Here is a 17,438-nt window from a genome sequence, read left to right as displayed (position 1 = left end):
GTATTTTTGTAACTCTGGCACAACAATTTCCTTCGGGATTAATAAAGTCTTATCTTATCTTATCTTATCTTTCATCTCAATACTTACCAAGGTTGATTCTCTTCAAGTTGTCTCGCTCTTCAGTCAGGGAGATTTGCTCTGAAACTTCAATTTTAGTGAAGAGGTTACCAACTAAATGTGATTATGTGTCCAAATAAACATATGATTGAGTGTAAACACTAAATGTCTGAGCTGGCTTTGTTGAAAATAAAGCACAAATTATAGTTCAGTAAAAAAAAAGAAAAAGAAGCAAGTACACGCTTTGAAAAGGGCAATTGTTTCATTCCTTTCCCTGAGTCATATATTAAACATTTTATTTTGTATTTCTGATCCTATTGTATGTATACCCCGATTTACAGGGATACGTTTCTCAAAAGCAATCAGAGCAACTAGAGTTTGATACTCAAACCGGGGTGTTGACCATTTGCACCAGAAGTGAGAGGCACAAATTAAGAAGATTTTAAAAGAGCAAAACAGAGGGAAATATTGAGAGCAGCTTGTAGAAAATACAGGAGTCCAAAGCTCAAGTGTCTATTTCACTTCAACAATTGACTTTATCAAGGTTCAAGGTTCTTTATTGTCAATCTGACATAGCTACAGAGTAATTATGCAGTTGAAAATCTTATGTCACAGGCTTCTCCAACAATGCAACATAATAACATAACATAATAACAATAAGAGCAAGAGCAATACAAAAATAATAATAGTTATAAAAATGAAATAAAGTTATGATGTGGAATAGTGCAGTATGAGTCTATATACAAGTTATTGGAATGATATATATATATTAGGTATTAGATACATACTACTGAGTAGCAGTTGAATGTTTGAAGTTGTTTCAACAGTTCAATTTTTTAACAGTCTCACTGCCCGCGGGAAGAAACTGTCTCCGAATCTTCTTGTCCTTGCCCGGATGCTGCGGTAACGTCTGCCAGACGGCAACAGAAAGAACAGTTTGTGGCTGGGGTGATGGGGGTCTTTGATAATCCGTAGTGATTTCTTCCTGAGCCGCTGGGAGTAAAGGTCCTCCATGGATGGCAGCTCCGTCCTGGTGATGTGCTGTGCAGTTTTCACCACCCTCTGTAAAGCCTTACGATCGAGGTCGGTGCAGCTGCCGTACCAGGCCGTCATGCTGCCAGTGAGGATACTCTCTATCGTGCACCTGTAGAAGTGCACCTGTAGAAGTGGCAGAGTATCCTGGAATCCATTTTGAACCTCCTCAGCCTGCGGAGGAAGAAGAGCCGCTGTCGAGCTTTCTTGGTGATGGTGGTGGTGTGAAGAGACCATGTCAGGTCCTCAGTGATGTGGACCCCAAGGAACCTGAAGCTTTTGACTCTCTCCACCGTAGTCCCATTGATGGCGATGGGGGCGTGTCCCTCTCCCTGCTGCTTCCTGTAATCCACAATCAGCTCCTTTGTTTTGCTGATGTTGAGATGGAGGTTGTTCTCCTGGCACCAAGATGTCAGGTTTTCGACCTCCTCTCTGTATGCCGTCTCGTCATCGTCTGTGATCTGGCCGATGACGGTCGTGTCATCAGCAAACTTCACGATGGTGTTGGAGCTGTGTGTGGCCACGCAGTCGTGGGTGAACAGGGAGTAGAGGAGAGGGCTGAGCACGCAGCCTTGAGGGGCACCGGTGTTAAGAATCAGGGTGGAGGATGTGATGTTTCCCACCCGCACTGCCTGGGGTCTGCCCGTCAGGAAGTTCAGGATCCAGTCGCAGAGGGCGCTGTTGAGCCCGAGGTCTCTGAGCTTGATGGCCAGCTTGGAGGGCACAATGGTGTTGAATGCTGAACTGTAGTCAATGAACAGCATTCTCACATATGTGTTCCTGTTCTTCGGGTCCAGGTGTGAGAGGGCAGTGTGGAGGGTGAGGGCTATGGCGTCGTCTGTGGACCTGTTTGCTCTGTAGGCAAACTGCAGGGGGTCCAGAGATTCAGGGAGGGAGGAGGTGATGAATAATTTGACTAACCGCTCAAAGCACTTCATTATGATGGAGGTGAGTGCTACTGGGCGGTAGTCGTTGGGGCAGGTGATGATTGTCTTTTTGGGGACAGGAATGATGGTGGAGTGTTTAAGACATGTGGGGACTACAGACTGCAGCAGGGACCTGTTGAAGATGTCTGTGAACACCTCTGCCAGCTGAACTGCACACACCCTGAGAACACGGCCAGGGATGCCATCAGGTCCAGGAGCCTTGTGTGGGTTAACCCTTTTAAAGGATTTACACACATCTGCCCTATTTAAAACAAAAGGGCAGTGTAGCTCCTGGTCCCTCTGTACCTCCACAGCCTGGCTGCTCTCAAAGCGTGCAAAAAAACTGTTTAGCTCATCTGGGAGAGATGCGCACGCATTGTACCTACCATAGTCCTTCACAGCTCTCTTCAGGTCATCTCTCTCCTCAGTCAGGTTTTTGCCTCTGGCCTCCAGATCTAAAACAGAATTCCCAATGTCTATTATGTTCATCTATCAATGATAATGTATGGGTCTTTGTTTCCTTTTCTTAATCTAACACCATATCATGTTTTCAAGAAATTATTTCTGCCAAACAATCCTGTTGAATGCACCAGATAAGTATTACGATATACTGTATGTTTAGTTCAATTAAAGATCCCATGTCATGCTTTTCCGGTTATTACCCGTCCCCTTGTGTGTTATGAAGGTTTTTATGCATGTAAACGGTGTGCAGAGTCAAAACCCTCAAAGTACACCCTGTAGCGAGTAAAACTCTAACACAGAAAATACCTCCCCAAAACGCCTCGTTGGAGATACGTCACTGCCCATTTGAGTCTTCCATTTAGTTCCGGGTACCGCCTGATGTCATGCGGTACCCGGAACGAAATGGACCAATCCCGAAGAGCTATGGCCACACCAGCAGCGGCGTGTTCCTCCTCCAGAGGTTCGGAAGAACCGGCATTTCACAGACGAAAGCTTCCAAAACATTGCCCAGTTTGAGGCCGGATATGCACAGCTTGTTTGGACCGTTTGGAGCAGGGGAAGATCTGGGTATACAACCTGTAAGTTTGCATTGTTATTTGTGTATTTATCAAACAAGACTGTTTAAATGTGTAAACTGTGTTGGACTGCTAAGCCATTGACACAGTGCTAACTGTGCTAACTAAGTTGCTAGAGTTTCCATATATCAACTCTAATATCAGCAGATGGCCTTGCATACATGTATCTCATAGCAGGAGAATGTCTGCATTCACACACACGGAATACTCATACAGTATACTGTACTGTGATTTACCGTACATATACTGCATGTAGCTAACGAGGCTAGCTGTATGCTAACGCAAAACAATGTATTCATGCAAGTTACATTGTATGGTAGCAGAATACCCGTATACGATTGCAATTATAAACACGTTATTGCTAGCCTAATATGAACCACTAGCTTTTGTTCATAGTAGTTTTATTACACTGCATTATAGTTGCCTTTCCTCCAAGCTAACGTTCATATCGTGTTAGCTACCAAGGTAAACAAAGCTAGGTTAACATATTAGCAGGCAAGCTGTTGATTGATTGATTGATTGAAAAGTTTATTAACAGCTTGTATATTGGGTACAGTACAGTACAGCTCAAAACATACAATTGTTAAGGGGATGCAGACCAGAGAAAGACTTTCGTCTTGTTTACATCAGGGTCCCCCATTTCCAATTCATCATATCATTTAAGACATATAAGACATATTTGACATACAGATGGCTTATTTACAATTTACATACAGGTGGTTTTTTACATACAGATGGCTTATTTACAATTTTCATTTTAGATTTCGTTCTAATACATCCTAACCGGACATTTAAGACATACCAAGTCTACAGATATACAGTTAGTAACAGAGTCTAAAATGCGAGTATATACATAGATGGGGGGGGGAAGCTGTCCATTGTACGACAGGTTGAGATTTGTACCATTACCGGGGCCAGTTTTGCAATGCTTTCCCCCGAAGGTGCTCTTTAAGAGAGGTTTTGAAGGTAAGTATAGTTTTACTTTCCTTTACAGTTGTGGGAAGAGCGTTCCACCTTGATGTGGCATAATTGCGAAACGTGTATTCCCCCTTTTTTGTGCCAAATCTGGGTTTTACATGATTTGTGGAGCTCCCTCTGGTGTTATGATCATGGTATTCCTTGACCTTTGGGAAGAATTTTGACATGTACATGGGTACCATAGAGGTGTAGTGGATCTTGTAGACCAGGCCCATTGCAAGTAGCTGTACTCTGTCGTCTACTCTAAGCCATCCTAGGTTGTCAAAGTGGGCAGAGGTGAGGTGGGTTCTAGATGAAAGGTCAAGCAGTAGTCTGACCAGTTTATTTTGCGATGTTTGAAGTTTTATTTTTAGCGCCTTGGAGGTGCTATGGTACCATGACGTGCAAGCATAGTCATAGTACCCTTGAATGAGTGCTCCTGCCAGAGTTTTCAGGGTGTTTTTGTTTACCAGAGAGGAGATCCGGTATAGGAATCTAGTTCTTTGATTGACTTTTTTTATTACATTGGATGCCATTTTGTCACAGGAGAGGTTTGCCTCAAGAATAGATCCTAGGTATGTAATTTCCTTCTTACTTGTGACAATAATGTCACCCACTGCAACTGAGAAGTCGTCGGATTTGCTGAGATTATGTTTCGAACCGAAGAGAATGGACTCTGTTTTACCCAGGTGTAATGATAATTTATTATCGGCGAGCCAGGTGCAGATTCTGCCGAGCTCGGAGCTGAGGGTTTTTTCAACCTGCAATCTGCTCCTGTCAGAGACCAGCAGGGCTGAGTCGTCCGCGAACAGGAACAAGTTGCAGTCACATGCTGATGACATGTCATTTGCATAAATTAGGAACAGTAACGGACCTAATATGCTTCCTTGTGGAACACCACAGCTCACTGGGAGGGGGGGGGACAGAGTACCGTTTACCTCCACCATCTGTTCTCTCCCCTCCAGGTAGGATTGCATCCAGCATCCTGTTCATTACACAACTACTACTAACGAATCTAAAACAACTAAGTTTCTCTAATATTTTGTGATTTGCATTTGATTTCGTCCAGCCAGATCCTGGCGGACAATCCATGACGTGCTAAAAGGCACTTCTACTACTACTGAGGCGTCGTGCTAAAAGGCACCGCACCGACTGTGAGCAGGCAAGATGCAAGGAGGAGGAATGGATGATATACCGTGTATATATGTATATTTATGTTCATTTTGTACATTTCTAAAAATAAAGTTTAATGGAAATACTTAGTAGGCCTATCCTTTCTTCCCTGAATTCATATATAGCAAACCATGATTTGATTTCTCATCAAACAGTAGTAGTTATAACGGGTAAAAATAACTTACTCTTTGTTATGAGCGGCTCGTAGGCCACAAAGACAAGGAGACATACACGAGTTTACAAAACCACGGCACATTTATTGTGGTAAATGGAGAAATAGGTGGTTGAGAGGATCGCAGAGTCTTCCCGCAGCCGCTTTGGAGAGAGACTGGGGCCGTAGTGTCCGGAGGTGTCCGTGATCGTGCTGATTAGCCTCTTCAGCTCCACCCCATCGTAAGACAAAGGCCCTGGGGCCGTCACACTCTTCTATAACAACAGTTAAAAATATATATGTATATAAAATATACGGCTGTGCCGACGCCATGATAAGACTGATGTTACGCTGAGAGCAGCCGGGAAAAGCACTGTTAGACATGGGCGCAGCCTCTCTGGTGGTTGACTAATCAGAACGAGTGGCCGAGCTGACCAATCGGAGCACACTAGGCTCACAGGGAGGGGGGGGCAAGAGCTCCAACGAGTCGTTTAGTGGAGAAAGTGAATACTGCTGAATACACATGCTTGACAGAGATGCTGTATGCGAAACCAATGTGAGTTTGGAAAATTGCACAGTATAAATCTATTTTAGTATACCTCAACAATGTAATTATGATCAGTGGAAATGGCCATGACATGGGCCCTTTAAGTATATTTGTGAAGAAAAACATTGTATTCCGTTTTTACAGCCACAAAACCAAGAGCCAAGGTGTTTTCAACAACATCTGTTTCATTTCCTCTTCTTAAATGTGTAAGATAAGACAGAATTTATCATTAAAACATAAACTAATGAACTATCATTATCAGCAGAATGTGAAGAGCCTAAAGTGTTGACGTGTCTTCAAAGAGGTTTACGTGTTGCAGAGATTTCTACAGAAATTACTTGATTAGCATGCTAACTGACTAGCTGGTTGCCCATCAGTTAGCATGCTGACTGATCTGCATGTTTCTTGATGTTCTGAGTTTGTATTTTTATGGTTTATAGCACTTATTGTATGTTGCTTTGGATAAAAGCCTCAGATACAAATGTATGATATATTGTAACCTAATGTGATATTTAGTACTGATTAAGTACGATATACCCCTTCCGATCAAACCCCTGATTATTGCAGAAGTCTCATCTCAATACTTACCAAGGTTGATTCTCTTCAACTCGTCTCGCTCTTCAGTCAGGGAGTTTTGCTCTGAAACTTAATTTTCAATTTTATTGACAAAATGTGATTATGTGTCCAAATAAACATATGATTGAGTGTAAAAACTAATGTCTGAGCTGGCTTTGTTGAAAATAAAGCACAAATTATAGTTCAGTAAAAAAAAAAAGAAAAAAGAAAAGAAGTACATGCTTTGAAAAGGGCAATTGTTTCATTCCTTTCCCTGAGTCATATATTAAAATGTCTTTTTATTCTCTTCAACTTGTCTCTCTCCTCAGTCAGGGAGTTTTGCTGTGAAACTGTCATTTTCAATGTTGCCTCCAGATCTAAAACAGAATTCCCATTGTATATTATAATCTATCAATGATAATGTATTGATCCATGTTTCCTTTTCTTATTCCAACACCATATCATGTTTTCAGGACATTCATTCTGCTAAACAGTCCTGGTGTATGGAGAGGCTGTCATTATTTTCAACAGGACCATATCAGTAATACAGGATATGTTTAGTTCAGTTATATATTTGTATATAACTGAACTAAGTTTATTTGTGAAGACATTTTTTTTTGTGAACCCTCCTACAGCCACTAATCAAAGAACCAAGGCATTGTCAACAACATATGTATAATTTCCTCTTCTTAAATGTGTAAGTAATTTAAATGTAACACATTTAAAAAAATGAACTAACATTATCCGGATGTGAAGCGCTTACGGTGTGGACGTGACTTCAAAGACGTCTATTAGTTTTTTTTACAGAGATTAGCATCAGTCAGCATGCTCACTGATATGCATGTTTCTTGATGTTTGTATTTTTATGGTTGGCACCTATTGTAGGTTGCTTCGGATAAAAGCCTCAGATAAATACAATATTATATATTGTTACCTAATGTGATATTTAGTACTGATTAAGTACGATTTACCCCTTCAGATCAAACCACTGATTATTGCAGTAGTTTCATCTTAATACTTACCAAGGTTAATTCAAGGGCCGTTTCTAGCTTTGTGGGGGCCCTATGCAAGATGCTGTTTGTGGGCCCTAGTTTTTACAGTTTGTTTTTTAACTACAATGGGCGGATTCCGAAGCCTTTAAGATGATCTGTGGAGATGCATCCATCTGTTACACTTTAAGAGGAAAACAGGCTAATTTCACGAAAACCAAGCAATTTAAACGTACAAAGAATTATATTAAAAAGGTAAACAATAAGGCTCCTCTACGTCAATAAGTGCAAGAGATGCAGCATTTTCTCAACAATGTATAATTTACATTTGTCATCTTCCTCAGACGTCACTCATTGGGTAACAGCCCAACGATGATTTTGACTTTATTCCCCAAAAAACACAAGCCACAGCTTTTCTATCATTGCAGTTTAATTGTGTGTTTATATCCTACATTTGATTTTAAAGGTGGGGTAGGTAAGTTTGAAAAACCGGCTCGAGATCGCTAGAATTTGAAAATACACAACCGGAGCCACTTCCTTATAGAGCCCCTCCTCTAACACACACGAACGCGCACATGACCAATGAGGGCACGAGATAAGTTTGTGCCCCGATGGAAGGCTGACAGGCAGGTAGGCCATCCAGTTATTTTAGCCGGGCCGGCTAAAATGATTGGTCATGCTTTTTACAGTACTACGGCTTCCACAGATGACATTTTTTTATGGATTTTTTGTCAAAGCACTTAAGATATTCATTGCTATCGGGATGTTAAGAGCATTCCATGGAATATAACAAAAAGTGTATCTCGAGCCGGTTTCTCAAACTTACCTACCCCACCTTTACCCCACCGAACACAGGAGGGGGCTGAACCTGAACTTTCAGCTTGGGGACCCCCTAGTGGCCGCGGGGGCCTTATGCATCCGCACAGTCTGCCTATAGGAAGAAACAGCCCTTAATTCTCTTCATCTCGTCTCTCTCTTCAGTCAGGGAGTTTTGCTGTGAAACTGTCATTTTCAGTGGAGAGGTTACCAACTATGATAATTGGATCAACTGAAGAAAGTATTCACTTTAAAACAAATTAACCGAGGTGGTTTTGATTATAATTATTTCAGAGCAATTATTGTTCAATACGATGAATTAAAAATACGTTCACACATACTGTTGAAATGAATGTTAATAAAATTTGAGTTGTGTAAATAACTTTATATATTTAACATTTTAGGTCATATTGCACACCCTAATACACAGTGATTTTCTTTTTTCGAAAGCATTCAGAACAAGTGATCGTCATATCTTGCAAAAATTATAATTGAAACAGGGGGTTATCACTTGCACTGGCTACAGAAGTGAGAGTATAGATTGCAAAGTGACTCGAACGCAGCCATGCACTTACATAAATATAAACGTCATGCAACATTAACCAGACATAAGCATATGATGATAAATACTATTCTTCGTCGCCTAAAACTGCAAAAACACTCTTGTTCTTCCTGATTTGAAGTCAAATGGTCTCTCTTCTTCCTTAATGTTCACAACTCGCTTGCTGTTACAACCTCTGCTGCAGCTTTGACGTAATGATTATTGTGTACCTTGTGTAATTTGGACTTTTATTCACAATTCACACTTTTATTTTTATTCCAAAGCAAATCATCATTATTGTTGTTTATCAGTGACACATAATGCAAAGACATTTCATGTTTTTTAATTTGTTATTATCTGAATGACTATACTCTACCCTTATTTATTTGCACCATAACTGGTTATCTCTGTACTTAGTTATTAGTTTGACAATTTTTCATAATATAACTTTTGACCAAATTTACAATGACATTATCACCAATATCCACTGTAAAATAAACCCCTGTAGTTAACTTACATAATCATCCAGTAGTATGCCAACAAGTAATGACATTACTTCTTTACAACACACTCTGAATTCTCTTTTAAATACAAAAATGTGAAGCTACTACTAAAGGTAGTTGCCTCTGTGTTTAGTGTCCTGTCTGTCTGTAACTTTGTGTGGTAGTGTTACCACTGACAGGTCTCTCTTGCAAATGAGACCTTGTGTCTCAATGAGATTTTTTACACCTGTATAAATAAAGGCTAAATAAAAAAATAAAAAAAGGTGGTTAACGCTTCTGTAAGTTTATATAGATCTGCTGAATCATATCAGAGTCTTGTTGGGTCATGTCCCCTTTATAATATAAAACATTAGCATTTGTATAAAACTCGTTGGTTTATTCTTTCATATGGCAGTGGGATTCTGGGCCCTTGCAGGTTATTTATAACATAAACGTAAGATTCTACGATGAGAGACACCATATTATACTAGACCCAGTAATGTCTGCAAGCGGATGTTTGCATGCACTCCAAATATACCACTATCTAAAAGAGAACATTGAAAGCATAGTTTACAAAGAAGGGAGAAGATGTGGTTAGGGTACAGAATAGCACTTCCCTCTATACTGTGAGAACTGCTCTTCACCAAGAGGACTGTCTTATTTGAAAAACAAATGTTGCAACATTAATTTCTCATATCACTTATGAATCATTTATTTTGAATAGAAAATAAAATCATTACATCTCTAAGACACAAAACTAGGACATGATTTCAAGTTTAAATAAGAGAATCTAAAAGCAGGCAGCCGGTATTATAATTGCAAAAGCAGAGAAAATACACTTTTAGGAATTGCAATTCCAGTTTTTAAAAAGTGAACATTAATCCTAAATCTGAGACATGACGTGACTCCAGATATCTACATGAGAGTCCAACCCCTCCCCCACCTGGACCTCCACATTTGAATTTAGGCTGAAAATGAGAAATGCAAGTTGTTCCTGTTTTTTTCATCATCGTTTTGTGGGACTAGATGTGGAGTTATGCCAATCTCTTCTCACATATCCATCGATTTGTATCACTGCAATAACTATCTATCCAGCTGTTTCTTACATCTTCGTGAAATATTTCTACGCATTCTTCGTCCATCTTCCAATTTCCATTTGGCTCACCGGTGTACCAGTAGCTGAAACCCCCAAAGACAACATAATAATACATTTTAACCTGACATCAACTGTGTATGTATGACATAAAGCTGCAGAGCGAGTGTCTGTCACAGCTCACCTTGACAATAGAAAAGTGAAATAATGAGTGAACCTTGTGGTCAGCGGGGTCCCATCCAGTGGCGTAACTATCGACGGTGCAGCCGGTGCAACGCACCGGGACCAAGAGCCGGCCAGGGGCCCATGCAAAAGAAGTGCATGTTTTTAAATTTTTCTTTTTAAACATTTTTTTTTTGGGGCCCCAATGGCATTGACCGGTTCACTCAGTCTTCAAAGTAACCAAGCAACCTAAATTAATTTGTAATTTGTCTCTCCATTGACCTTGCTCCCTTTCATGACATGTGATACCTTGCGTGATGAGCGAACCGTTTAATCAACCTGTACTGTAATGTAGCTACAGTAGCAGCAGCAAGTTCGGTAGCATTATAAAAAATGTAATAGCTTGCATTTATAATGTACAGCAAACCAAAGCACAAGAGCGGCGCTCAAAAGAGAAAGGACAAGAGAGAACAAGGAGATGTAACAGCTAAACTGACAAAATTAGACAATTTTTTTTGTCATACATCGTCCTCGAAATCGAGCGCTAACGTTAGCAATGTTGACGTGCAGCGGCAGCCAGAGCCGGAGGCTAACGATAGCTCACCACAATCATTGCCATCTAGCTCCACAAGTGAAGCTGTATCCGTGGCCGTGGCTGTGCAACCTTCTTCTCCAGCCAGCCAGGAGGAGAGCCTGGATTTGGCTGTGCCCGGCGGTGGTCCAACAGTTCCCCCAAGGGCCCCAACCGATAGGGGACTCTATGGCGCTATTGAGACCCCCGACGCCAAGATCAAAAGCTATATTATTGCAACCGGTCTATGTAGGCCTACCGGCCCATTCCCCAGAGACCAACACACTCTCACTCCCTAAGCGTCCAGGAGCGACGCTTGGTCAGGGTCCCGTGGCGTCCAGTTGTGACGCGCCGAGGCTCCTTCAGCTTCATAAACGGATGCAAAGAGCTTTCAACTGATTGCAATGTATTCCCATCGGCGTCTGTATTTGACGCTTAGGGAAGCACGGCATTTGTTTGTGTCGGAGGCTGTTAAAGGCAATGTGAGCGTCCATTCCCATTGGATAACGGAGAATTGTACATCCGGAAGTAAGTATTCCTCTTACTGTCGATTGATTTGACAGTGATATCTCCACTACTCATCAACTCAAAAACACCAGATTACTGTATCCTTGTTAATTAAACGACATTGATAGGTTTTAGTGTGTGTACAATGCTTTTGTCACGTTTTCCCCTTCAATTCTGAGAAACAAGTCGTTTTCTATGAGTTTTGGATGGCCGAAGACATTACATTACCCACAATCCTCTGTAGCAAACATAGACTGTATAAAAAAATTAAATAATACATTATTCCGAGTGTGCTTGCTTTTCTCTTCAAAAACACCAGATTATCCTTGTTAATTAAACGTCTCCTTGCAGTATCAACACTAATTCGGCTGACTTTTATATTTGATCCAATTGGTAGATAGGCTGTATTTACGCCATAATGGTGCACAGCTGATAGAAAGGGACACCTACTGGTTAAAGCACGTTATTGCATTTTATCATTTTATTATTGATAAAAGAAAAGATCGCCGATCGCCGATCGCCGATCGCCGATCGCCGATGCTAGCGTTAGCATTAGCATTTCTCCCCCGGGCTTAAATTGTGTATTATAGAATGATCACACCGGTGACAGTACTCTTCAAAGGGTTCACGAAATATGACTACTACTCTTACTGTTTAACATTTTGGGTTACTTAATGTTACTTCATGTTAAGGCTAATAAAAATGACAAGGCTGTAATGCTAACTAACGTGCTAGCTACTAGCTAGGTAGCTAACTTGATCAAGCCACTCCTGGTCCTTTCATCAGACGGGAAGCAAAAGAACGAGCAAGACCCATTGCTGGTATGATAACAACCTGGTACTAAGCACACAGGCATCTTGTTTAAGTTATCTTATCTTAGCCAGCGATATATAGATAGATTCTATCTATATGGCGCTGATCTTAGCTATCTCTTAGTGGAGGAAAACAATTGTGACATCACTTACGCGACTCTGGGATTTGTAGTCTTTCTAGTTGCGTATTTTTCATAGTCTTATATTTCAACAGTTTTACGACAAACTGTGACTTTTTTGACATGGAAATTATTTTTTAAGATTGACAAACATCATATGTGTAATTCATGGCACAATTAAAACGGGATCGAAAGATACGTTTTCTCTCTCCATTGACTTCAATACATTATTTTTCCGAAATAAGGTCCCATGGACCGGAAGTAGATGGGCGTGACTTCGCCACTCTATAGCCAAAACCCGAGACACTGTTTAAAGCATAATAAAGACAATATATACAGAGCATAATGGGAAATAACGTATCTATGCCACAATTTTAGATGCCGGGTAGCAATAAAGATAACACCATTAAACAGTTACACAACATAACAGACATAATATCGATAGCAGCGTCCCTAGCAACCACCTTGGTAACAATGAAAACGTTGTATTTACACAATTTCCTGAAGTATTCTTCGTAATAACTAGCAAACTAAAGATCATGTACATCCACTGCACACATAATCTGAAATAACAACTCATATTTCTCGCATCAAATGACATCAAAACGCATTTTAATAGCCAAACTAACCTTAAAATAGGCATTTTCTACCGAGAATAAAACGAAGGTCGGCCATGTTTTTTTATTTCTGCGGAGAGAAAGTTGAAGATCACGTGACATAGACGCCAGCCATTGGAAATGAATGGTGAAAAAAAACGTAGGGATCCTGCAATTTCAGAGGCGTTTTTGTAGAAATACTACGTGCCAAGTTGTGGACCAACATAGTTATTACACGTTTAGATGTGAGACTGGGTTGGAAGATCCTAAAACATCTTTAAATTACCTTAATTTTAAAGTTGATTCTGTATTGCCTTATTTATTTAAAAAAAATTCAAACTTTGGCCTTAAAATGATCATAGAGTTTAAAAGTTTCTAGAGTTATCTTGCTCTTTGAAACATGTGTGTTTTTAGTATAATTGTCAAAAATGAATTATGACATATTCATTAACTTAAAGGTGGGGTAGGTAAGTTTGAGAAACCGGCTCGAGATACACTTTTTCTTATATTCCATGGAATGCTCTTAACATCCCGATAGCAATGAATATCTTAAGTGCTTTGACAAAAAATCCATAAAAAAATGTCATCTGTGGAAGCCGTACTGGCGTAGTACTGTAAAGGCCCTGACACACCAGGCAGTCACCAGAGAACTCGCCGACACCGACACCGACTGTTGCATCGGCGAGTTCTCCTGCGTCTTGGCCATGTGTCGCACTGGAACACACCGCAAAGACTTCAGCCGAGCACGTACGAACTGCGCATGCGTGAGTGGCAATAACTCTCCTTACCAGCAGGCGGCGGTAGTGTGTATTCATCATTCAAAATAGGCAACAACCGGAAGACAGAGAAGAAGAACAGACTGCGATATAAACAAACAACAAATGGCGTGTGCGTTCCATTTTCACTCTCGTCCATCGAAAACATGTTTTAGAATATAAAAATACATGAATGATGAAATGAGCACATAAAGTGCAGACATACTATAAAATCACAGTTAATAGACCTGCATCTGATGATCGCAGTGTTCTGGCGGGTGTGTAGTTTATTGAGTCAGCAATGTAGTAATGTATGTAATGTAATAATGGCCACTTCTTGCTAAATTTACATTTCCATGTGAAGCTTTTATCCGAGGCGACTCACAATAGGTAAATGAACAGCAGTAGACAGTATCTCATTTACTTAGACACTGTACTTAAGGACAATGTTGAGGTACTTGAGACTAATCCTGCAACTTTATACTGACAAATAAACCGATGAAATGAAAAACCGGACTTGACCAAACAAATCACGGAGCTCTCAGCAGAGGACAGCCGGAGACGCTCCCGCCAATATCAGAGATGTCCCTGCTATGTGTGGGAGGTAAGAGAGGACATTTAAGGGCTATGTTTGATGTCTTTAAGTATCACCTGCTGGGGTTTAGCTGCTGTCCTGTGCCTTCTTAAATCGTTTGTTTACGTCCCTCACTTCCGTTTCGCTTCTAATTTGCTAGCTGAACAGCTGATCAGAGTGGTTTCTTGGCCCAATAGCTTGTGTCCGACACACGGCCGATTCAACATGTTGAATCGGCCGTGTGTCGACCGTGAAAGGCCAAATAAGGCGTGTCACGGCCGAGGGTTCGGGACACACCAAATTGACTTTGGGCGACAGGGCACGCTTCGTCGTCAGACAACCGTAGACGGACGATTTCGGCCTGGTGTGTCTGGGCCTTTAAAAGCACGACCAATCATTTTAGCCGGCCCGGCTAAAATAACTGGATGGCCTACCTGCCTGTCAGCCTTCCATCTGTGCACAAACTTATCTCGTGCCCTCATTGGTCATGTGCGCGTTCGTGTGTGTTGGAGGAGGGGCTCTGTAAGGAAGTGGCAGATTTTTTCCGGTTGTGTATTTTCAAATTCTAGCGCACTCAAGCTGGTTTCTCCGAAATTACCTACCCCACCTTTAAGCGGATGATTATTGCATCACTCTCTAATACTTCATGAGCAGTCAGGGCAGTTTGGGAAACATTGCAGTGTATTCAAATATAAATTGTATCTAGAAAACTGCTTATCATAAAACTTTAATCATTCTAATTATCACAAATAGAGCATACAAGAGGAACGAAGGACACATTGAAATGAATGATTAAACATTACATTAGTAAATGGAAACAGAGTGTGGCTTCGTTGAAGAAAGATCCCTGCAGAGGAGTGGATATTAAAAGTCTGTTAGCCATTTAAAATGCATTTGATTATGTGATATTAACCTTTAAAATCTAAGATCATATGAATATTGGGACAGAGAACTTGACTGTTTTGGTTCAGCTGTTTCTCTGTCTTCTTTGAGATCAAGATAAAGAGGAATTGCAATTTATAAACATGCAGCCTGAAACAACAAACCTCCACAAAATGTGTCACATTGTGTGAAAACACAACTTGTCATCACTGCCCTCGAGGTGCTTAACATTTCCAAAAGTGCTCTCAAAGTTGACTGTTTCCTGATACAAAGCAGAAGTGTGCCACAAGAAAGTACAACAAAGTAGAACTCTTTTTGTCAGGTATTTTATATCTCAGTGCTTTGTTCTCCCCCCGATCTGTCTCCTGTTGTTTAAATAAATTATAACAAAGAGAAGAGAGAAGAAGGGGAAGTTCGTGAAACTACTTATAGAATGAGGCATTACACTTAAACAATTTAAAGCTAAATAAAGTGTATTCACTGCGTACTGGAGCTTTTAACACTTTAACAGTTGTACCTAAGGTTTCCTCTCAGCTTTTAAGCTTTTGAGCCTCCAAGGTATTTTTTCAATTGCTAAAATGAAACATGAAGCAAACAATGATTGAAACTAAAAGAAGTTTAAGCAGCAAAATCGCATCCCATATCTTGAAATCTAAGCAAATTCTGGAAACTAAACAGGATGTAACTTTTTTTGCCATTTCTGGGCAATCTTCAAGATTACAGTCAAGATCTGCTCTTTATGTGTTGAGATATATTCATGATTTGGTGTTGTATGCCATAAATAAAGATTGACTTTTAAAATACGTCCCAATAAATTCAACAAACACGACCGTGAGGTGTACAAACACTCACCAATCAAGTGTACATTCATATTTTGGACAAAATCGTTTGAAAAAGATCTGAGGAGTTCTGCTGTGTGTGATGTTGTCTGAATTGTTTAGTGTTTCGACAAAAGGAACTCGTTTTTAAATTGTGCTTAAGCAATGATAAAAACCTCGTACAGGAAAACCATGATGAAACCGCTTCCTATTAAATTATATAATATGCCAAAAGATTGATATTAGTGTTTTGTAAAATGAGAAAAAAAACCTGTTACATATTTGGCTACTAATAGGTTAAACTATTTCTTTAGAAAAAGTGACGTATAAACAAAAAGGGAAACAGGATATTTTGAGAAACCTGGAGGAAATGTACTGCTTTTGTGGTATTCATTTGATAATGAAAAGGAGAAATTAGTACTCCCGATTCAATAAAAAAATAATTAAATGCACACTAAAACACTGAATTTTAACATGCTTTTCAGATTTATATATTTAAAATATACGGCTTTAGGTCAAATACGTTGTTCCTTGTGATTTGTGTTGTACTTTATATTCAAAGGTAAAAGGGTGATGAAGAAATGGCATGTATGAAAGGTTTTGATCATACAGTATAATTATAAGGAGCTTTCAGTTGTTCTAGTGAAACAGACAGTGAGTCAGTGTGAGTCTTTTTTCACACACTTGTTTCTTCCTGTTTGTGTCATCTTCTAAATCTGGTCGCAGTGGTAATGGGCTTATTTGCTCACTCTTGAAGAAGACAGTAAGTGTGAACATCCAGTTCCCTGATCAGACTGTTAAGAATTTGAGGACAAACTTGTTTCAATTTACATTTACTGTAATGTCTTTCCTATGCCATTTGTCACTCACCTTGAAAGTTTTGTTTTGAAAATTAAAAGTTGGAGGGGATACAAAACCAAGAATAACAATTTACAAGCCTTGTTATACATTTCTCATTTGTTGGTAACAAAAAATAATAATACTCAAGACGGTAAAATTATTAACTAACTTTTTTAACACAGTGTATCAAATGACAAGTTCCCACCATTATTTATTGGAGATCAAATAAAGAAATTAAATCAAATGATTGTGTTTACTGCTCCATACCTTGCCTGACCTGCACATGAGAAAGTGCTGCAGTTTATGGTCCACTATTGTTTGTGTTGGATCTCCTTAATGCTGCACTGCACAAAGTCAAAGTCCAGTTATTATTTACAGTCAGGGCTGAAGTTTTTTACTGCCACCGGCTGGATGTATAAATAAATGGCGTGGGTGTTTTCACTTAC

At 40.0% G+C, this 17,438-nt stretch overlaps 1 protein-coding gene across 1 annotated transcript in view; it reads right to left on the bottom strand.

The window, feature by feature from the left end:
* Positions 1 to 17,438, bottom strand: part of LOC117481928 (desmoplakin-like) — a 55,698-nt gene that overhangs the window by 25,754 nt on the left and 12,506 nt on the right. Inside the window, exons 2-4 of the mRNA XM_034129865.1 lie at positions 6,469 to 6,525; positions 2,402 to 2,470; positions 88 to 144 (exon numbers count right to left, since the gene is read on the bottom strand). Coding sequence (XP_033985756.1) covers positions 88 to 144; positions 2,402 to 2,470; positions 6,469 to 6,525 — 183 coding nt within the window. The remainder of the gene's footprint in view (positions 1 to 87; positions 145 to 2,401; positions 2,471 to 6,468; positions 6,526 to 17,438) is intronic.

This window comes from Trematomus bernacchii, unplaced genomic scaffold, assembly GCF_902827165.1.
Source record: "Trematomus bernacchii unplaced genomic scaffold, fTreBer1.1, whole genome shotgun sequence".
Lineage (NCBI taxonomy): Eukaryota > Metazoa > Chordata > Actinopteri > Perciformes > Nototheniidae > Trematomus > Trematomus bernacchii.
The sequence above is the reverse complement of the archived record's forward strand: the minus strand, read 5'-3'. Positions and strand labels throughout refer to the sequence as shown.